We start from the raw sequence: 21,951 nt of genomic DNA on the forward strand, positions 1-21,951 counted from the left end.
TTGAGAAGCAACTAGCAATGAGATATTTGAGAAGCAACTATCAATGTCAAGGCATAGGGATTTTGAGAAAAGACAACGTTTACAAATGCGTGCAGAATCGTTTCAATGCATATACGGCAATATATTTCGAGAAAAGCACATCGGCTAGGTGCGGTATAAGTGGCCAATTTTTCATATTAATAGTCATATAACCAAATAGAAAACCGGGCTACAGGGGGACAAGCAACAATCTAAATGATGGTGCAGTAAACGCTCACTGAATGGCGACAAAACATGGATGCATGTTACGTTTAACAGACAGAATTGCAAAACCAAAAATGGTTTATGGATTCTCAAGTAAACATAAAAAAGTTGAGGTTCCTTGTCCATCTAGCCCGCTCCAGACATATTAAGCATTACATAACTTCATATCTAGAACAAGTTCAATGGGTGACCACGCCAGCGGAGGATACCACTTAGGCCACCAGAGTGCTGGCCGTGGTTGACTCACTGCACAAAAATAAGGAAACAAGGTCAGCCATATGAAAGAAGTTTCAAAACGGAGTTCAAATAGATAACAATAACAATTGTTGTGCCATATGTGTAAATCAATTTGTAGGAACTTATTAGGATAACTGAATTAATCTGTTGGGCAACTTAGCTATACAGTATAAAAACTGACTGAAACTCTCGTTTTTCAGTTTTATATAAAACATATATACAAGTTTAAAACAAGACAAATGTATCACTGCAAATTCACTAATCTTTATTGAATTCAACAATTGCACATGTATACTATGAATGATTTTACAAATATATAAAATTGGCACTCGTCAGCATTAATTATATTCAATAAACACGGACACTCACTGCTGATAGTATTTCAAAGGAAGTCAAATTGTACTTTGTCAATGTTGAGTATTCAGAATGAATACCAGCTGTGTTCCAGTGTGATAGACAACAAAATTGTGTCAATCCCCACTAACACACAAGCACACTAAACATGCCTATCTAGCATTGAAGTCAAATAGTATTTCCTCAATTTGTCATGTGCATACCATGACTACCATCAGATAAAAGTGTCACAATTGCCTAAATCTTCACTCAACTAACATGTCTATCTAGCTTCAACTGACTAGGATAAGGGCATAGCATCTACACACACCACTACCATTTCTAGAATAACTGTTAAGTAGTGTTGGTGCACATTTACTCTCAGCACCAAAAACATCACCACGATAACTAACAATTCACAATTCCCATGGTTCAGTCACCAATAACAAAATAAGGCAGGAATGGGTTCTGGTTGACTTACTACTTCCAGGTGGGCGGGAGCTTCTTGGTGCGCTTGTAGTAGCGGGCAAGGCGGTGGATCCTGCTCTCAACAAGAATGAGCCTGAATTTAGAGTCCTTGTCCTTCCTGTTCCTCTCAAGATGCTTCCTAATCGCCACCGCCTTCTTAATGAGGAAGTAGAGATCCTCAGGGATCTCCGGCGCCAACCCTACACGCACACATCCGATAGCATCAACACACCACGCTTCAGACGCCGCACATACGAATCGAGCAAGCAGAGTCACAAGTTCTCACCATGGGCCTTGAGGATGCGGAGGATCTTGCTACCAGTGACGCTCTTGACGAGAGGGATACCGTGCTGGTCACGGAGCAGGACGCCAATCTGCGACGGCATCTGGCCCTTCTTCGCAGCCTTGGTAATCATCTCGTCCACCTGCCATTCCACATCGTGCGAGCGCGTCAATCAACGTCAATCAACAAACCGCATCGCCCAAATCGAACCACTCAGGAATGAAGGGGGCAAACAAATCACCTCGGTGGCGGCAATCTTGAGCCAGGTCGGAGGAGTCCTCTTGTACGGCAGCGCCGACGACGAGATACCCTTCCTGCGTCACAGAGACACGCACACGCCATTAGAACACACGGAATTCACTGGGGAACAGCACTAACGAGTGGAGAAGGGGAGAGATGCTTACCCGCGGCTGTGCATACGCCCCATGGCGGCGGATTGGTGTCTACCTCAGGCGACGGCGGTGGCGTGGGCTTGCTGCGGCAGCAGCGGCGGCGGCGGCGCGAGGGCGAGAGGAGGCTCGTGCGGCGTTAGCAGAGAACTGACGGCTAGGGTTTGGGGGCGCTACTTATAGTGAGCGGCGGCGCTGAGGGTTTCCCCTAGGGCTGCGCCGTTTGGGTCTGGGCCGGTTGTTGGGCTTCGCCCATGCGCTGAGGACGTTTCGGCCCGGTATGCGTCATCTGAAGCTTTCTCTGATGGAATTTCTTTCTTTTGTTTTGTGGTAAAATAAAACATCTTTGAAATTGGCTTGTTTCAGCTTTTAGGATTGTACTTGTGATATATATAGTAGTAATTACGGTTTATAAGGTGAACAATTTTCGACATGTTTTGGAACAATAACTCGTATATTGTTTTCGTCGATACGCATTTCTCTTCGGTTGTTTGTGGTGGAGAACCCTGCGTGTGCCTGGCATTACTCTGCATCTCGCTGGCAGCTCAGCTGAAAGGCTTCGAGTCAGCACGTGTTTGTTTGAGTTCTGAGGGCGCTGATTTGGAACCACAAATCCAAATGGGGAGGTGACGAGAGCACGTGTTGTCGTATTTGGAACCCAGGGTTTTTTCTTCCATGTTCATGTGCAGTTCCTATGAAATCGAAATGACTATAAAATTCTTATACGATACATATGAAATTCATGTGATCCAAACGGACCTTGCAGCATCACGAGTACACGACAGAGTGAACAAGCAAAGGTGAAGGTAAAGCATCCAGATATTTTATCGGAACATGTTCACTACCAACTACCCAATCTACTAGGGGTTTGTTTAGTTCAAATGTGAGCTATGAAAAAGATGCTATGAGCTATAGTTATGAAGTGTAGCTATTTGGTTGAAACAATTATGAAACATACCTCCTCTATTTATCTCATTGAAACAATTATAAAATGTCTCTCTATTTTCATTCATTTGGAAAAATAGAAAACTGAAGCCAAAAGTAGGATCTAAGATGCCGTATAAATTGTTCTACATGAAAGCATTTGTTTCTGAAAAAACAACTTCAAATTCCATTCTTGGTAGGTGTTTTGGCCGCAGAAACACTTTCTAGAGAAGATAAATCAAACACAACCTTAGAGTTTTCGGCTGTGTTCGGCTGCAATTTCGCCACAGCCACAGCCGCAGCGAGGACTGGCAGCCGAACGAGCTCTTCATACAGAGAACGCATTCCCGCCATCTAGGAGCCTAGGAGCTAGAATAGCAAACCGATTATGGCCTGTTTGGTTGCTATTCCGAGAAACTTACCTAGCTGAGCATCAATATCCTACCACAGGCAACCAAAATCCAAAGTCTAAACTTGTTTGGCCTAGCAACTTTCTCAAGGTTGAATCCAAAAGATATATGTAGTGTAAATATTTTCTCGATCTGTATGATAAGATCTTCTTCTTAGATCGAAATACCCAGGGTGTCTAACTACCGTGAATTGAGTTTTTTTTTAATAATCTATTTACAGGTAGGTTTCCTACAAATGACGTACGTAGTGTATATTTACAGGAACCTCCCATTGCACGTGCAACAGCTCCCTAAAACGCATAATGTAATCATGCGTACGTCGAGAATGGATCATTTTCATTCCGCTCGTTTTTCCCTTTCTTTCATCAGCTTTCGGAAGAAAGGAAAGAGTCGGCAAGTCCTTTTGTGTTGCGGTAATACTACCCTTAAAACGTCGGAAAGGCCGAACGTCTCGCTCCACTCAAAATCGCATGCGCTGCTCGTCAAAAAACAAAACAAAACAAAATCAACTCCCGTACGCCTCGCTTAGCTCCACTCCCCTCCCGCCCTTACCCCTTCCGCAGCGCACCAACGCCCGGCGTCCTCCCCTATCGGGAGCCTCCAACGTTCGCAGATCCGATAGTCCTCTCCTCCACCCCGGCGAGATCCATGGAGCATGAGCGAGATCCACTCGCCTAAGGTGAGATACATGAAGGTGACGTGGCGGTGTTTGCAGCGGAGTGGCCGGCTCTCCTCCACCCCGGCCCGGCGCCCTCCCCACCCCAACGACCGAGCTCCCAGCACCCCGGCGGCCATGGCGCTCCTCGCCCCCATCCCCCACCGTCGCCGCCGAGCCAAGCCCGGTACTGGTGGCGCTGGAGGCGGTGGTGCTCGTGCGCCTGTGCTCGCCGCCGGCTCTGACCCCGACGGCTGGAATTGACCAGGCTTCCCCTCCCCTATGTTGCAAATATATGTTTCAGGTGTTTCAGGTTGTTTCAAAGGTATGTTGTAGTTCTTTCTTATAGATGTTGCAAAACTGGATTGAGGGATGTTGCATATGTTGTAAGTGTTTCAGAAGCATGTTGCAAGCGTTTATTCAAAATGTTTCATCTGCTTCCAGGCGTATGTTGCAATCGTTTTTTATTTGGATGTTGCATATGTTTTCACACATATGTTGCAACAGTATGTTCTAAATTTTTCAGCTGTTTCAGTCTTATATTGCAAGTAAATGGTTTTTCATGTTGCAAATTATTTATCTGGATGTTGCATATATTTCACACACAAGTTGCAAGAGTATGTCATAAATGTTTCATCTGTTTCAAATGTATATTGCATTCGAGTGTTTCATGTTGCAAGTGCAGACCGTCGGCGTTGGTGTCCATGAGTGTGGTCAGGGCCAAGCCGCGGCCACCGACGCGTGGTGGAGGCGTAGGGCACCGCCGGCGGTGTGGGGAGGAGACACAAGGCGCACGGTGCTGTTGTGGAAGAGGCGGGGGCGAGTCTTCCAGACAGCCTGGAAGAGTGGGGCGCCGCGCTGCGCCGGTGTGTAAGAGACGAGGGCGAGCCATCCAAACAGTGTGGGTAGCGGATTTAAAGCGGGTGGTTCGGAGTGCGCGTGAATCCGAACGGACGGGACAGCCGCGGACGTCTGAGCGCTTGAGCGCTAGTGCTGCCAGTTCTGTTGCAGGCTTTTCTTTGGCCGAGCTACTCTGTAAGCAGATTTTAGATGCCTAGGTTTAGTCGGTATGACCAGGCTCCTGTTCTCCCTTTCCTAAACCTGAATACTTCTGTATTTCCGTTATTCGTTAATGGAAATAGGGTTGACCTCGTGTCAAAAAAAAAAAAGAGTCGACAATTCATGAGTTACTTCCACTTTGCCATCAGCCCATCACCATCAACAAGTATTATTATATCAGAAAAGAAAACACTACAGAGCTGGAGGATTAGATCATTTACATGATGCAATTCATGAGTTACTTCTACATCATATTGCCTTTCTAGAAGGACAATGCAACAGGTACTAACATCGTATTCAAACCAAAATAAGAACACGATCTGAGCTTCCATTAACCAAACGAGAAGGTGATGTAAACAACCTTTTAGTTTAAGTTCATTCATTAAGTTGTTGCTGGTCATCTTTCGTCAGGACGAGTAACACATAAAACTTTCAGCTCAATTTTGAATCACAGTGATACCCAACCGCTCAACTATACCTATAGAGCGAGCGTTTCAATTTTCGAACATAAATGCTGTCCATGGTTTGTGAGGAACTGAGGATGCACACCATTGCTCCATTGGTAAATTAACTAGTGTCATATCAAGAAATCAGCACAAATGTTCTGAGGGCATTTTAAGTCACGAATCGACAAAGCAAACTGAGCTTATATGAACCAACTTCGTAAAGACATGAATGTAATGTTTCAATTGAAGGTAATAGTAGTAGATATAGTGGCATGGGACCAAACCAATTATAACTGCAAATAAAAAAAAACTCCTATATATCTGATATGGTTACTGCCATCAGAATTCTGTTTTCTACATGATTGTATAAATTTAGACCAATTTAAGTGCATAGCTTTTCAGCAGAAACTGTTTCAATCGATGCATCAAGAACCTGAAAACAAACTATCTTTTAGCTAAGATCACTGAGGTTGTTCAAGATTACTGTTAAAAGAATGCACAAGCTTTTACGTAATATCTGAAACATTTCTTTCAACATTGCTGAGCAAAGGGAAACTCAACTATTAGGCCTATTCGACTACAGTTATACAAAGAGGGTACTTGGTAACCTTAGTGAAGGTGCAAAGGCTTTCTGATGATATCTAAAAGCTTTTTGTTCAATTATGTTGAGCACAGGGAAACCCTAACAACAAGGTATTTGCAATAAAAGACTACCCTAACCTTGGGAGAGCATGTAAAACAGCACATATTATTTCTCCACTGGTAAACTAACATTGTCTAGATCAATGTAACAACATAGATTATCCAGGGCATATTAATTAATGATAATAAGAAAGTAAAGTGACATTATATGAATCAACAACACAGACACCTAGGCCTGGTTTTAACTTGTAACTGAAGGTGAATGAGGACTTCAGTGTGGTGCTTAATGGCAACCTTGACAACCAGGAAAGGCTTTGGGGGAAGATACAACTGACAGAACTTCCAGCCAGGAAAATACTATTCATGTTCTGAAACAGAGCATCTTAATAACAATAGTGGCATGGGACCAAATCTTATTATCAGAATGCTGCCTTCTCCATGTACAAATTATGAAGTTAAAACAATGCTCCTATATAACAGCATATAGCTTTTACCAAACGGTGTTTCAATGCAAGTATGTAGAATGTGAATTGAGCTTAGATGAAAACTAAAACTGCACGAAGACATGATTAATATTGATAATGGAGGAAGATATGGGATACTGTTCATGGTAAGTTGGTAACCTTGACACACAAAAAACTTTTGAGAAAAATTGAAAGATGTGATGGCCATTAGCCAATTCAAGTATATGAAAGTCTCTGCTTATCAGCAAAATGCTCTAAAAGGAACAAATTACTAGTAATGGTTCTTCTATGAATCAAATTATTAGTAACAGTGTCATGGGACCAAAAGAAGAAATTCAAAAACCAGCCATACAGATTTAGTGTGAAATGTGAATTTAGCTATGATACTAATTACTAACTATGATAGGGCTAGCCCCATCCATTTGATAAGTAAATTTAGTGCATAATTCACAACCCAATGGGACTGCTGGACAATTGGACAAATCGATTGGCTCACAGGTCCAATATCACAATCATCACAAGTGAGTAAGTGACTGCACATGTAAGACAATGTTTTGGACAATCCCATTACATAAAATCGAAAGAGTGGCAATCAACACAAGTAGGCAACATTAGAAATCCTACAGCAGGCCCATGAAATTTCCAGATTCCAATACAAATTGATGGCCAAACGATAAGGTATGCTATGACCCAATCAAAAGTAGCACTAAATCAGCATGAATACATAAACCGGTGCAGATCATAGCAATGATTCGTGATCAGGCAAGCCAAACAGTGAAGAAGGAAGCAGATCCACACTTTACATTGCAGTAGTATTACATTACAGGTAGCTAAGCAAAAGCACCATCAGGCAGATCCATTAATTAATCGATCCATTGATTGGTTGATAATCACACACACACTCACACAACAACCATTATCTGTTTATCCAAACCCTAAGCAGCAGTCCCGAAAGCACGGAAGAAGAGGCCAAATTGAATTCAAATGAGCCAGCCATAGGAGGGAAACAAACTCAAATCACGGGGACGGGAGGGAGACGAAGTCATTACAGACGAAGAGCGCGGGGGGCGGCGGTGGATCGGACTGGAGGGAAAAGGGGACGGGATCATTTGGCGACGATGCGGCGGATGAAGTCGTCGTAGCGGATGGTGCCGTCGGGCGCGACGTCGACCTCGCGGATCCACTCGTCGAACTCGTGCGCCTCGAGCTTCTCGCCGATGGAGGTGAGGACGTGGCGGAGGTCGGCGACGGAGACGGTGCCGGAGCCGTCCTTGTCGAGGACGCGGAAGGCGTCGCGGAGCGGGCGGTCGAAGGGCTCGGGCTTGAGGTGGGCGCGCATGAGCTCGAGGAAGCGCGGGAAGTCGAAGGGCGCTGTGAGCTTCTCCTGCGAGGCGATGTCCCGGAGCTGCGCCTGCGTGGGGTTCCCGCCGAGGGAGCGCATGAGGACGCCCAGCTCCGACGGCGCGATTTTGCCGTCCCCGTCCGTGTCGAACAGCGAGAAGGCCTCCCGCATCGAGGCGATCTGGTCCTCCGTCAGGTCCTTGCCGCCCATCGCCGCCGCCGGGGTCGTGGGATCGGATCGGGGCGGGGATCGGAGATCTCGCGGTGCGGGGAGCCGGAGAGGGAAGGGGGGAAGAGGCGTGTGGGCGGCGACTGATTTGGGTGGTGGTGTGGTGGTGGCCGGTGCGTGGTTGGGGTCGGGAACAGAACACACCACGCGCTCGTGGCTCGTCTCGTCTGATTGGGCTCGTGGTGGACTTTGGAGTGCCCGTGCTGGGCGGGCTCGTTGTGAGGTCTGATAGGCCCACGGAAGGTTTCGTTGGAGGTTGGCTGCGCACAGCGGCACAAGATGCAGCATCATGGGTAAAGATGCCAACTGGCCCGTTTCCAATTCCCCGCGGGGAATTCACCTATTAGGGGACGAAGATGATACAAATCTTCTCTCCATGAGAAATTTAATGGAGAAAAAATCATCTCCATCGGGTATGACGGGGGTGGAGATGGTATACATGCCCTCGTCCCCGTTCCCCGCGGGGACCCGAAATATTTAAGGCCCATCTAAGAAGGCCCAGATCCTGTGTACATATATAAGGCAATTTGTAACTCTAATGTTATCATTCCCAGATTCCCAATCCCCTCCCCCGTCCCCCAGGCCCTTCCTCGAGTCCTTCAGAAGCAGAGGACACGGGCGTCGCCCAGCTCCTCGGCCACAACGCCGGCCGCGACCATGTCGAAGAAGAAGGCGGTCACAACGATGACTCTCAAGGACTTCCACGGCAGCTCCATCCCCTTCAAGCTCCCGCTCCCCTCCGCCCTGGCGTGTAAGTTCCCGCAAACCCTAGCACGTCGTTGCTCCTTCGCTCCCTCCTCCTTCTGATATGAACTAAACCAGGTTCGTCTCATTTGCTGCAGCACCCCGCGCCCCGCGGACCGCACCGTCACCTCCGCGTCCCCCATCGCAGCCGCGGTCGCACGACCACGCGTACCGGTCGCTTCTCCTACCGCCGCTGTAGCAGAAGCCGTGATGCCTTTCTTCCTCACCAACCCGTCTCGTATCGGCCATCACTTCGACGAGGACAAACACACCCCCTTCGAGCCCGCCGCATCGCGCCGTCCAGCGCCGTCCCCGACGTCGTTCGCACTCGCTCCCATCAATGTGCAGTTGATGCGGGGATGGGGATCCCCGCGGGGATTAAATCCCTGAGCGGGGACAGGGATGGGGAAGAAGTGCTCCCCGTGAGCCTTCACGGGGACGGGGACGGGGAAAATTTGCCCCGTGGGGACGGGATGGGGTAGTAACTCCCGACGGGGAATTCCCCATTGACATTTCGAATCATGGGTCGCACGGTAGCTGGGTGGGGCCTGAATTTTTTTTGTTTGAATATATTTTTTTTCTAAAAAATAAATACAAACTACTCTCTCCGTTTCAAATTTTAAGTCGCCTTAATTTTTTTTTGTTACATTACGTCGAGATCAAGAACAGCCGAAGTCGTACCCTGGAAGCTGGACGGCCACCACATACAGCATGGCGATTCCGGTTGCTTCATGGGATATGGCTGCCGCCGCGCTGCGACTGCTCTCTCCGGTTGGCTGACCTCAAGCTCCTAGTCCCAGCTGGAAATTCAATGCCGCCCTTATTCGTTTGACTGATAAGACATGGCTGAAAGTACTATTAGCTGATTTGTTGTGAGAGAAAATTACTGTCTGTTGACTAAAAAAGTACGGCTCATAAGGCAAACGAACAGGGCGTAAGACTGACTCCAACCATGAGACCCAAATACAACACCTATATCTCGGTTTGGGTTCGGTACAGTGAAAAAAGTCGCCACGCAAAAGTGAGCCTCTCCAACCGACCGCAAACGCACAAGCCCCAAATCCGCCTGAGGTCGCCGCCTCATCCGTCCAGGACTGCGCCAAGGATCCTCGTCATCGTCTCCGGCCTCCACGCCTCCACGCGCGCTCCTCCTCCAACACCGGCGGCGGGCGCGGGCGAGCTCCGCCCCGGCACGGAGGACCCCGGATCCCCGCTCCCCGACGGCCGCGCCCCGCTCCCCGCCTCGCCGCGCGCTCCTCCAACACCGGTGGCGGGCGCGGGCGAGCTCCGCCCCCGCCCCGAGCTCCGCCTCGGCCACGGCGCGGGCGAGCTCCGCCTCTGCCACGGCGCGGGCGAGCTCTGCCTCTGCGCGCGGGCGAGCTCCGCCTGCTCCACCTCGGCCACGGCGCGGGCGAGCTCCGCCTGCTCCGCCTCGGCCACGGCGCGGGCGAGCTCCGCCTCTGCGCGTGGGCAAGCTCCGCCTCGGCCACGGCGCGGGCGAGCTCCGCCTCGGCCACGGCGCGGGCGAGCTCCGCCTCGGCCACGGCGCGGGCGAGCTCCGCCTGCTCCGCCTCAGCCACGACGCGGGCGAGCTCGGGCGAGCTCCGCCTCGGCCACGGCGATTTGCGTAGCGAGAGAGAGGGGACGTTTTTTTGCCTGGCGTTCAGGGCAGCGGGCAAAATGCGTCGGGTGTATGCGTCCGTCGTTGGAGGATGTTTTCGGAAGGCAAAGAACTGTGCCGGACACAAAAATGGGTCTGGGTCTTGTTATTGGAGACAGTCTAAGGCAGAGCAAGTTGCTGAACAGGCTCAGGCAACAGGAGGCCGCCACGAAGGCTACCTTGTCCATGGGATACGTGAGCATGGCTTACCCTGCCTTGTCCACCACCGACGATGGTGGATGTCGTCTACCTGCTGTCCAAGTCCAAGGGGCGGACCAACGTGTAGCCTGTTCGTTTTGGCTTATACGATCGTGGATTATAAGCTGCAACAGTATTTTTCTCTCATACCAAACCAGCCAGCAATACTTCTGGCTTATAATCCACGATCGTTTCAGCCGAAACGAACAGGCTGATGGAAGCGGTGATCACTGTCGATGCGAAAGAGGGTACTGTGCGAGGAGCGGCGAAAGTTCATGCTCAAAGGCACATTGGGATCTCTCTCTAAACATTACAGGTAGCTGAGGGTGTGTTTGGTTGAGCTGTGGCTGTGGGAAAAAGCTGCTGTGGGCTGTGGGCTATGAGCTGTGGGAAAGCTGCTGTGGGCTGTGAGCTGTAGAAAAGCTGAAAGCTGTTTGGTTAAACAAGTATAAAATATACCTTCTATCTTTATCTATCTTGAAACAACTATGGAAGAGCTTTTTATTCCACCAATTTTGAAAAGCAGAAAGCCAAAAGCCAAAAGCAGGGTTCAAAACTGTACTACGGAAAAGCAGCTGCTTCTGAAAAAGCCACCTGAAAAAACAGCCCCTTTGGTTGGGCTTTTGGCTTTTGGGCCCAAAAGCCAAAACCAAAAGCCCAACCAAACAGACCCTGAGTTGTTTTATTTGCTTCTTGTTGCTGTAGCAATAGCAAGTGATCCGGTTCTCGTTTATATATATGCTGTGTTATTTGTGTTTATGAATTGAGAAGAAAAAACTTTTGAGCTCCGGTCCATCATCCATGCACCATGCATGCTTGGAAAACAAAAGGTGAACTTTTGTTGCATTGCTCTGTTGCATTTCATTAAAACGAACACTAATTAAAACTGATTGGTTTTTATAACTTTGTTGTAAACAAATGATATAGGTGTGTGTTTGTGTACTGCTCCACAAACTCCACCGTCGAGCAGCTCCACAATAAATCTGGACTTTGTGGAGCACCCCTTTAGGTGTTCTCACAACTCTACTTTTTTCCTAGACCAGAGTTGAACCCTTGCTAAGCATACTTTTTGTAACTAGAAGCTTATGTGGATTGAGTTTGCATTGTGCAATAATCCGGAGACAGAGGATTTGTATTCGAATTCATAATTCATTTTTGTGTTGCAGCTAGTGAATCAATTTGTGAATATGTTGTAAATAAAATTGATGTCCTGTTTGGTAAAGCTTCCGACTCCAATTACTTTGACGCATTCACGGTTTATTATGCACTGTTCACATGAGGTCTAGAGCTCTTTTTCTCTCTCCTCTCCTCTCATCAGTGATCCGTAAGATGAGGGGAGAGGAGAGATAAAAAGAGCTCCTGTAAACATGCATGGAAAGTGAATGCATCAGAGAAACTAGAGCCGACAGGAGCTCTACCAAATGAGGCCTAAGTTTGCATGTAGTTGTACGACCAATCACACACTAACACACATGATACTATTTCGTGACTCGTTACTGGCTTTGACTGTTTTGGTAGCGCTCCCCTGCACTGCAACTGCATGCATATCTGCACGGTGGAGGAGATATATCTTTCATTAGTTACATCATGAGATACAAGATGCTAGATAAAAGCAGAAGAAAAAAAGAAAGAGAGGGTGCAGATTCCATTAGAGTGGTGATAACGAACTCCCACTTAACCGGAGCATGTGTTAACTTGTTATTAAAACCAAACCGCAAAATGAGTGAGTGAGAGAGACCATCCCCCTCCTCCTTTCCAGGCTGCCCGGCCCAAACCAGGCGGCGGTTGGCTGACCTCATGCTCCCAGTCCCAGCTGGAAATTCAATGCCCTTGTTCGTTTGGCTGATAAGACATAGCTGAAAGTACTATTAGCTGATTTGTTATGAGAGAAAAATACTGTCTGTTGATTTAAAAAATACAGCTTATAAAGCAAGCAAACAGGGCGTAAGGCAGTGCAAGTTGTTGAACAGGCTCAGGCAGCAGGAGGCCGCCACGAAGGCTACCTTGTCCATGGGATACGTGAGCATGGCTTACCCTGCCTGTCCACCACCGACGATGGCGACGATGGTGATGTCGTCTGCCTGCTGTCCAAGTCCAAGGGGCGGACCGGCATGTAGCCTGTTCGTTTCGGTTTATACGATCGTAGGTTATAAGCTACAATAATATTTTTCTCTCACACCAAACCAGCTAACAGTACTTCTGGCTTATAATCCACGATCGTTTCAGCCGAAATGAATAGGCCGATGGAAGCGGTGATCACTGTCGATGCGAAGGAGGGTACTGTGCGAGGAGTGGCGAAAGTTCATGCTCAAAGGCACGTCAGATTTCAGCGCTGCTTCTTTGCCACTGGGATCTCTCTCTAAACATTTCAGGTAGCTGAGTTGTTTTATTTGCTTCTTGTTGCTGTAGCAATAGCAAGTGATCCGGTTCTCATTTATATATATGCTGTGTTATTTGTGTTTATGAATTGAGAAGAAAAAACTTTTGAGCTCCGGTCCATCATCCATGCACCATGCATGCTTGGAAAACAAAAGGTGAACTTTTGTTGCATTGCTCTGTTGCATTCAGGCAGCTACGACTGTTTCATTAAAACGAACACTAATTAAAATTGATTGGTTTTTATAACTTTGTTGTAAACAAATGATACAGGTGCGTGTTTGTGTACTGCTCCACAAACTCCACCGTCGAGCAGCTCCACAATAAATCTGGAGTTTGTGGAGCACCTCTTTAGGTGTTCTCACAACTCTACTTTTTTCGTAGACCACAGTTGAACCGTTGCTAAGCATACTTTTTGTAACTAGAAGCTTATGTGGATTGATTTTGCATTATGCAATAATCCTGAGATAGAGGATTTGTATTCAAATTCATAATTCATTTTTGCGTTGCAACTAGTGAATCAATTTGTGAATATGTTGTAAATAAAACTAATGTCCGGTTTGGTAGAGCTTCCGACTCCAACTACTTTGATGCATTCACGGTTTTATTATGCACTGTTCACTGAGGTCTAGAGCTCATTTTCTCTCTCCTCTTCCCTCATCAGTGATCCGTGAGATGAGGGGAGAGGATAGATAAAAAGAGCTCCTGTAAACATGCATGGAAAGTGAATGCGTCCGAGAAACTGGAGCCGACAGGAGCTCTACCAAACCAGACCTAAGTTTGCATGTGTTCGCTATGACCAATCACACACTAACACACATGATACTATTTCGTGACTCGTTACTGGCTTTGACTGTTTTGGTAGCGCTCCCCTGCACTGCAACTGCATGCATATCTGCACGGTGGAGGAGATATATCTTTCATTAGTTACATCATGAGATACAAGATGCTGGATAAAAGCATCCGAAAAAAAAAGAGAGGGTGCAGATTCCATTAGAGTGGTGATAACGAACTCCCACTTAACCGGAGCATGTGTGAACTTGTTATTAAAACCAAGCCGCAAAAGTGAGTGAGAGAGAGACCCTCCCCCTCCTCCTTTCCAGGCTGCCCGGCCCAAACCAGGCGGCGGGCTGTGTGGCCCAGTAGTAGCCTGAAACAAGACCACACAATTTTGCACCGAAAATTGGAAGCCGCCGTGCAGCGGGCCGTGGCCACGTGCTGCCTTTACTACGCTGCGTCTGATTGATCGACCCGATGGCCCACTGGGCGCATCCCCGCCCATTCCTTCCCATCCCCTGTCAGACGGAGGAGCACTCACTACACTAGTCACTGCTCCCGATGGGGTGGGGCGCTCGATGGGATGGAAATGGGGATGCGGCGCCCGCCACGCGTCGCGTCGGCCCGCTTTAATTTAATGCGCTCACGCCGCGGCAGACGCTCCTCCACCCACTCCCAAGCTCCTCGGCTCCTCGCTTTAATTCAAATTTCAAATCCGCAACGGTTCTGATCCGGCGGTTCCTGTCGCGTCAAGATTCGTGATACGTTCCTTAGTTGCCGCTGGCAACTTGTTTAGCTGTGGCTTGTCGTAAATGATCGTAAATTTTTAGCTAGAACAGTATTTTTCTCTTACACGAATTAACCAGCAGTACTTCTTTATGAACCAACGATACGAACCAGCCAACCGAACTGGAATTGCAGATCGGAAAGTGGCTGCCCTGCGAATCTGCGATTGGGCGATTGACTCTTGTCTGGACGCTCCTTGTTACTGTACCACTAATTTGAATTTAATTACGGCTATCAGCTCAATGATTTGTTGCGGCTTCTCCGGTGACGGTGAGGATGATATGGATTCGATCGCCGTACGTGCGTGGCACGTGCCGCGCGCGCCACGGATCCAGGTTTGAATTAATTACGAAGCATGCATTTCAGTGTTGGTTACAACGACCGACGACTGTCCGTAAAACCTCCCTCCCTCCCTGCCTCCGTCCAATGGTGATTTGTTTGTGCTTCAGGCTTCAGCACCTGTGCGGGAGAACGGGAGTACGTACCAGCGAGCACCCGCGTACGTCAAGCCTTCAACTCCTGTTCCGTGCCCGTGCTCCTGTACGGACATGCAGCCCGAGTCCGTCAGTCCGGCACGAGGCCTGTTTTTTTTTTGGCCTGGCCCAAACACAGCCTGGCCCGATGGGCAGTGGGCCCGAGCTGGCACGGCCCGAGGGAGTAGGCCGTGCCTAGGCCTTATTCCAGGCACGTGGGCTGGCCCGGCCCGGCCCACAATTTAGTGAGAGGCCCGGTGCCGGCCCGATGACCACCCTAGTCTACTAAGAGTAAAAGCCCACCAGCTAATAACCAACTCTGCTTAAAAAAAGAGCCCACCAGCCTCTTTCACCTTAACCCTAACTTCCTTTCCCCAATCCACCGATTCCACCCCTCCTCACGCAGCATTCTCTCACTTGCGAGTCGTGCCCGCGGGAGACACGGAGAGAGTGATGCGCTCATGCCCCCGGTCCCTCTCTCTCCCGACGCCGCCAACCCACCACCTCCGCACCTGGCTGCGCCGCTGCGGACGCTGGAAGCGGGCACACCGCCGGCTCAAGCGGCTCCAGCGCCTCCTCCGCGACATAGCGACGCCATCGCCTCCTCCCTCTGTTTCTCCCCTCGCAAGTCGTCGCCGAGCCGACCCCGAGCGCCATCGCCCCCAGCCCGAGCTACCGCGGGGTGAATCCGACGTGGGCATCGCGCATAGCTGCGGCCGCGCGAAGGCACCGCGACGGAGCCAGCCTCGAGCGTCGGAGGCACGGGGCCGACCCGCCACGAAAAAGGGCCCAACAGTCGTGCTTGGGCCGTCGCCCAGGCACGAAGCCCAGGGTGGCATGGCCCGGTGGCACGTTGGGCCCCGCCGGGCCATGCCTCGTCGGCCCGTGCCTGGCACGGGCCCGTGCCGTGCCGAGTCGGGCTAGCCCGTTGCCCATCTATACGTGCTCCATCCTCTCTTTGTTACGACGATGGCGGTGGCGTCAGGTGTGGCCGTTTTTTATAACCAAGTGTAACAGCGCCCCATGCTAGTTTGCTAGCTTGGGCCTTCATTAATTATATTCCTATAGTATAGTTATTTGATGTCATAAATCTTTGTAATCTTCTTTACAGTTTTAATCAAACTTGAGATATTTTAATTCTTCAAAAAGGTTAGAATGACTTATAATTTAGATAGGTGGGAATACCATGTGCACGATGAAGCTCTCCTTTTGTTATTTGATCGATACAAAAACTGATCAATATTTGAAATTGATTTATCAATATCGCACTATCTTTGTAGCTACTATGATAGTTAAGTTTCTAGATATGCTCTAATGTTTAATTTTGACACTGAATTTTGCTAACGATATCAATCTCGTCCTCCTCCCGATCCTCTACGGAGGAAAATCCACCCATTGGTATAGTTTCTATTTTTTTGTATTAAAGAATAAAGAAGTATCCTCCTATCCTTCCCCATTCGCAGGTGAATTAGTATCTTTTACAACTCAAGGTGTTTAGATCCCAACCTCACAACCCCACTATAACAACGCCATATTCTGCAGCACTACTTCAGCGGTACTTTTCAGCGAACGGATAGTATTTTTCTCTCATAACAAATCAACATAAACCAAATTTCAGCGAAACGAGGTATTGTGACGAAGCCGCTAGAGCCCCTATAGTAGATGGAAGCACGGGCAAAGAGGCCTAAATTTACATTTATTTTGCTATTGTAAACAATAGTAGAGTATATTTTTATATTAACATTGGTTAAAGTTTGAAATATTTAAAGTATTGGATAAACCTTGAACGTTACTACCTCCGTCCTGAAAAAGAATGCAACTATGGGTTACGTGCCATGAAAAGTGATTCACGTTTTGACCAAGTTTTTAGTGAATAATATTCACAATTATGTATTTAAATTAATTTATTATGAAAATACATTTCGTAATTAATCTGATGGTATTTATTTGGTATCATAAACATGGATATTTTTTATTTATAATTGATCAAACTTAAGGTATTAAAACGTGACATTGTGTTAGAATTATATATATATATTTTAGAACGGAGGTAGTACGTACATACGAGGGAGCAAGAAGAAGATTAGGATTCTATGCTTACATTTACATTGACCCCAAGATTCCACTAGTCTACATTTACATTTACATTTACTCCTCCTGAGCAGGGTACTTAAGCGGATACAGTGTCTGATCCGTCCTTTACACCAGCAGCTAGTACACATCGCCAGCCTATTTTGTACGTACGTATTCTCGTATGACACCACAGGCATGCACATGACACATGCACTCGTGTACCACAGTAGCATCATCATGCGTCCACGCTGCCACTCACAATCCCGATAAACCCGCTCCCTTTTTCACCTTTTACTACTCACCCAAAACGCCTTTCCAAGCCTCCCGCTTTTGACTGCCCCACTTTTTACCACAAACACCCCTATAAACCTCCGAATTCTCACACCCCACACAGCTCACTCGGTCACTCACTCACCAGTGTCACTCCGCCATGCCGTCCAGGAGCTCCCTCCTCCCGCTCCTGCTCCTGTTCCTCTGCACCGCCGCCGCCGCCGCGTCCTCCTCCACGCCCTCGCGCAATGCCGAGCTGGACGCGCTGATGGAGCTGAAGGCGGCGCTAGACCCGGCGGGGCGGGCGCTGGCCTCGTGGGCGCGCGGCGGCGACCCCTGCGGCCGCGGGGACTACTTCGAGGGCGTGACCTGCGACGCCCGCGGCAGGGTCGCCACCATCTCGCTCCAGGGGAAGGGGCTCGCCGGCACCGTCCCGCCCGCCGTCGCCATGCTCCCGGCTCTCACCGGCCTCTACCTGCACTACAACGACCTGGGAGGGGAGATACCGAGCGAGCTCGGCGGCCTTCCTGGCCTCGCCGAGCTCTACCTCGGCGTCAACAACCTGTCCGGGACCATTCCCGTCGAGCTCGGCCGACTCGGTAGCCTCCAAGGTGATGCTGACTTTTTTGAACCTTTTTTTTTTTACTTTGTTTGATTGATTGATTGGGGGATTCACATTAGAATCTGAAGAAGTGGTTTCATTTCAAATGGTGAGAAATTCGGGGCTTCCATTTCACCATTAGTGCATTCCTGTTCGTTATTTCTTAGCATTTCAGCTCGGGTGCTTCTTGTTGTTGGATAGGGATTGTTTGAATACAAGTAAACAAACAAAATACTTTTGTTTTTTTAGGAAAAAGAAATTTGAATGAATCTGAAATTGGTTTTTGTCATATTATAGCCTCCGATTCCGAAACTCGGAATTGACAGAAATGATTGTGCTTCCTTTGTCGTGACTCGTGAGTGCTGCACCTCTGATGATTGCCTTTGCCTACCTAGAGTAGAGGCTAGAACAACAAGGTACAACAACACATGAATGGAATGGCTGTTTCTTTTTTTTTCTCTGTCTGTACAATTTCGCCTTTGTGGCTTTAATTGTACGGCTACTTTGGTGTACTATATATCATGACATTCACCTTATCCTTTGCCTTCTCTACTGAGGCCTAAAGTTAGTCACTGGCACAAAAGAAGCTTGGATTCTGCTCAACGAATTCTATTAATGCCTGGATTTGTTTCATCAGCGTTCTGCAATTGCGCTGTTCCTACAGATCCCCCTGTCATTCTACAGTTCATGATGGATGGGCATTACTTCTCAGTATACAACCAGAATTTAGTTACATAAACCTGCCGAAAGTTAATTTGGCTGCAACAGTTATTTCTCTATAATGACAGAATTTTGCAGCAATTTGGCCGTTGTGGATTTGACTGTACAGCTACTTTGGCGGATGTTTCATGATATTCTATCTTTATTGTTTGCCTTTTGTGCTGAGTGAAGTTAGTTACTGACACAAGAGAAGTTATGGATTCTACTCAAGGGATTAGATTGGTTTCGTCCCTGTAACGGATCTGTTCCTACAGCTTTCCTCCTGTTGCTCTCAGCCATAATTGCCATTACCTGTTTGTCTACTTTAGGATTAAACAAGCCTGCCCAAAATTCAGTAGATCAACCTACCAAATGTTAGTTTGTGGCCATAATTGTCCTTGTCCTTCTCTAATGGCCGATAGCTTTAAAAGTTTTTCCCCCCTTGTGCAGTACTGCAGCTCGGCTACAACCAGCTTTCAGGGAGCATTCCAACTCAGCTGGGTCAACTAAATAAGCTCACTGTTCTTGCCCTTCAGTCCAACCAGCTCACTGGCGCAATTCCGGCTTCCCTCGGGGACTTGCCGGCACTGACTCGGCTGGACTTGAGCTCCAATCAACTCTTCGGCTCAATCCCCGCCAAGCTTGCTGAGATCCCTCATCTTGCAACGCTAGACCTCCGGAACAACACGCTTTCAGGAAGTGTTCCCTCTGGTAATTATTAGGATTCAGCTATGGCTTTCTTTCTTGATGCCACTGCTCACTTCGTTCTCTGAAAAAAATGTTATCTGATGATGTAGGTCTCAAGAAGTTGAATGAGGGGTTTCTGTATGATAACAATTCAGAGCTATGCGGAGCTCAATTTGGTTCTCTGAAAGCTTGTCCTAACGATGGCAATGACGATGGCAGAATGCCCCGTAAACCTGAATCAACCTCTGTCAAGCCCCAACAAATTCAAAAGACAATCGACCTCAACAGGAATTGCGACAATGGAGGTTGCTCAAAACCTTCGACGCTTTCCACAGGGGCTGTTATTGCTGGAACAGTCATCATTGTAGCTGGAGCAGTAGCCTGTGGCCTGTCTGTGTTCTCATGGCACCGTCGCCACAAGCAGAAGGTTGGCAGTTCTGTTGAGCATTTGGAAGGCCGGCCTAGCCTGGACCAGTCAAAGGAAACATATCAGAGAAGTGCGTCCTCACTGATCAATGTTGAGTACTCCAGTGGCTGGGACACTTCATCTGAGGGGTCACAGCATGGAGTGAGGCTGTCATCAGAGGGCTCCCCAAGCGTGAGGTTCAATCTCGAAGAGGTAGAGTGCGCCACACAGTACTTCTCCGACGTGAACTTGCTCGGCAAGAGCAATTTCTCCGCGACGTACAAGGGGATCATGCGTGACGGCTCGGCTGTTGCAGTCAAGAGCATCAACAAGAGCAGCTGCAAGTCGGAGGAGGCCGACTTCTTGAAAGGCCTCCGTATGCTGACATCGCTGCGGCATGAGAACCTTGTCGGCGTGAGGGGCTTCTGCCGGTCCCGGGCAAGGGGGGAATGCTTCCTCGTCTATGAGTTCATGGCCAATGGGAGCCTTTCTCGGTATCTTGACGCCAAGGAAGGCGATGCAGATGCCGCTGTCCTCAACTGGCCTACACGGGTCTCCATCATCAAAGGCATTGCCAAGGGTATGGTTCAGAACTTCCAATTTGTTTTCTGCTGACAGACTGTGCTTTTGGTATTTCACTCATTGAAGTTTATTTCAAAGGTTCATGGAAGTTTCAGTACGTTTTGCGGCGCTAATTTGCTCTGTGGATCATGAAATTTCCAGGCATCGAGTACCTCCACAGCAGCAAGCCAAACAAGCCCGCTCTTCTGCACCAGAGCATCTCGGCAGACAAGGTCCTGATCGACCACCTCTACACGCCACGCCTCTCGGGGGCCGGCCTGCACAAGCTGCTGGCCGACGACGTGGTGTTCTCGACGCTCAAGGACAGCGCGGCGATGGGGTACCTGGCGCCGGAGTACACGACGACGGGGCGGTTCACGGACAAGAGCGACGTGTACGCGTTCGGCGTGGTGGTGCTGCAGGTGCTGTCCGGGCGACGCGCCGTGTCACCGCACCTCCGGCAGGGCGGTGGCGGTGCGGCAGTGGCGGTGGATTCGTCGTCCGCCTGCGGCGGCGGCGGGCGGCTGGACGACCTCGTGGACCCGCGCCTGTGCGGGCGGTTCTCGCGGCCCGAGGCTGCCAAGCTCGCCGGCGTCGCGCTGCTGTGCACCGCCGAGGCGCCCGCGCAGCGCCCCGCTATGGCCGCCGTGCTGCAGCAGCTCGGCACCAGCCAGTGATCGTGCGCGTTGGATCGGAGCTCTCGCTGGCTGCCGGCGTGGTGACTGCTTGTTGCTGTGTTGGTTAACGGCTAGTGATCGGCTACTAGCTCGGTAGCTGCCATTGTTTCTTGTATGAGCTTAGCGCCTGAGCCCCCAGCTCCTTCCTCAGGAGCTCGGCTGTAGTAGTAAGCTGGTGTGATTGTGATGCATCATCCGTTGTGGTGAGTTCTTGTTTTGCCAGTCGAAGTAGCTGGTGGCAGTTGGTTGCACGAAAAATACGTGGTTTGCACCTTCTGCTAGTACTGTAGTTAACTACTGCCTCATGGGCACTGATGTTTGATGCTGTATGTGATCCGGCAATGTACCCTTTGGATCGAGGATCTGTTTGAAACGTAGAAATATCATAAAAAAACCATGACGAGTTTCTAGGATACCATTCATCAGTTTTTTAGAAGAAACTCGTTCAATATGGATGGGTTGGGTGAGATCTTTTGCTGAATTCCAGAAATCCCGCATGCTAAAACCTGCACACGCAATGCTTGTAACAATAAAGTTTCGCCCGGCTCACTAAACAAGCCCTTTCCGTTTCGCTGAAATTTGGCTTATGCCTATTTTGTTGTGAGAAAAAAACATTGTTCGTTCGCTGAAAAGTACTGCTGAAGTAGTTCAAGCAAACATGGCCTAAGTCACTTGTAAATCTCTTGCCGTGCTTTTTAATAATTAATTAAAAAGGTCCAAACAGAGCAGAGCCGGACTGCCGGAGTGTCGTGTTGACACTCGGTCAGTCACCGAAGAATGAAGCAGGTAGTAGGCTGAGATGGCTGAAAGAAAGTGCATGCAGGTCCCAGGCTTTGAGAG

At 48.7% G+C, this 21,951-nt stretch overlaps 3 protein-coding genes across 3 annotated transcripts; 1 reads left to right on the plus strand and 2 right to left on the minus strand.

Moving 5' to 3' along the window:
* Positions 1–149: 149 nt before the first annotated feature.
* LOC136476639 (small ribosomal subunit protein uS15-like) lies at positions 150–2,114 on the minus strand. The gene is made up of 5 exons (XM_066474560.1): positions 1,969–2,114; positions 1,806–1,878; positions 1,568–1,706; positions 1,295–1,481; positions 150–489 (listed from the first exon to the last, which is right to left on the minus strand). Exons 1-5 carry the CDS (start codon positions 1,989–1,991, stop codon positions 456–458), a joined length of 456 nt encoding a protein of 151 aa, XP_066330657.1. The 5' UTR covers positions 1,992–2,114; the 3' UTR covers positions 150–455.
* Positions 2,115–7,328: 5,214 nt separating this feature from the next.
* Positions 7,329–8,241, minus strand: LOC136476640 (probable calcium-binding protein CML7). Its single transcript, XM_066474561.1, has one exon. The coding sequence runs from the start codon at positions 8,103–8,105 to the stop codon at positions 7,659–7,661; it is 447 nt and encodes a 148-aa protein (XP_066330658.1). The 5' UTR covers positions 8,106–8,241; the 3' UTR covers positions 7,329–7,658.
* Positions 8,242–17,614: 9,373 nt separating this feature from the next.
* Positions 17,615–21,536, plus strand: LOC136472462 (LRR receptor kinase BAK1-like). Its single transcript, XM_066470163.1, has 4 exons — positions 17,615–18,091; positions 19,231–19,491; positions 19,578–20,453; positions 20,597–21,536. Exons 1-4 carry the CDS (start codon positions 17,641–17,643, stop codon positions 21,109–21,111), a joined length of 2,103 nt encoding a protein of 700 aa, XP_066326260.1. The 5' UTR covers positions 17,615–17,640; the 3' UTR covers positions 21,112–21,536.
* Positions 21,537–21,951: the final 415 nt, after the last annotated feature.

The sequence above is a fragment of the Miscanthus floridulus genome, chromosome 8, assembly GCF_019320115.1.
Source record: "Miscanthus floridulus cultivar M001 chromosome 8, ASM1932011v1, whole genome shotgun sequence".
Lineage (NCBI taxonomy): Eukaryota > Viridiplantae > Streptophyta > Magnoliopsida > Poales > Poaceae > Miscanthus > Miscanthus floridulus.

What these genes read in the sequence shown, in the direction of transcription:
- LOC136472462 (XM_066470163.1), top strand. Translation starts at nt 17,641, where the DNA reads ATGCCGTCCAGGAGCTCCCTCCTCCCGCTCCTGCTCCTGTTCCTCTGC. An exon ending in CCGACTCGGTAGCCTCCAAG is followed by an intron (nt 18,092 to 19,230) that starts GTGATGCTGACT and finishes CCCCTTGTGCAG; the next exon opens with TACTGCAGCTCGGCTACAAC. An exon ending in TTCAGGAAGTGTTCCCTCTG is followed by an intron (nt 19,492 to 19,577) that starts GTAATTATTAGG and finishes CTGATGATGTAG; the next exon opens with GTCTCAAGAAGTTGAATGAG.
- LOC136476639 (XM_066474560.1), bottom strand. Translation starts at nt 1,991, where the DNA reads ATGGGGCGTATGCACAGCCGCGG. An exon ending in GGGCGTATGCACAGCCGCGG is followed by an intron (nt 1,879 to 1,968) that starts GTAAGCATCTCT and finishes TCTGTGACGCAG; the next exon opens with GAAGGGTATCTCGTCGTCGG. An exon ending in CTCCCGCCCACCTGGAAGTA is followed by an intron (nt 490 to 1,294) that starts GTAAGTCAACCA and finishes ATTTTTGTGCAG; the next exon opens with TGAGTCAACCACGGCCAGCA.
- LOC136476640 (XM_066474561.1), bottom strand. Translation starts at nt 8,105, where the DNA reads ATGGGCGGCAAGGACCTGACGGAGGACCAGATCGCCTCGATGCGGGAG.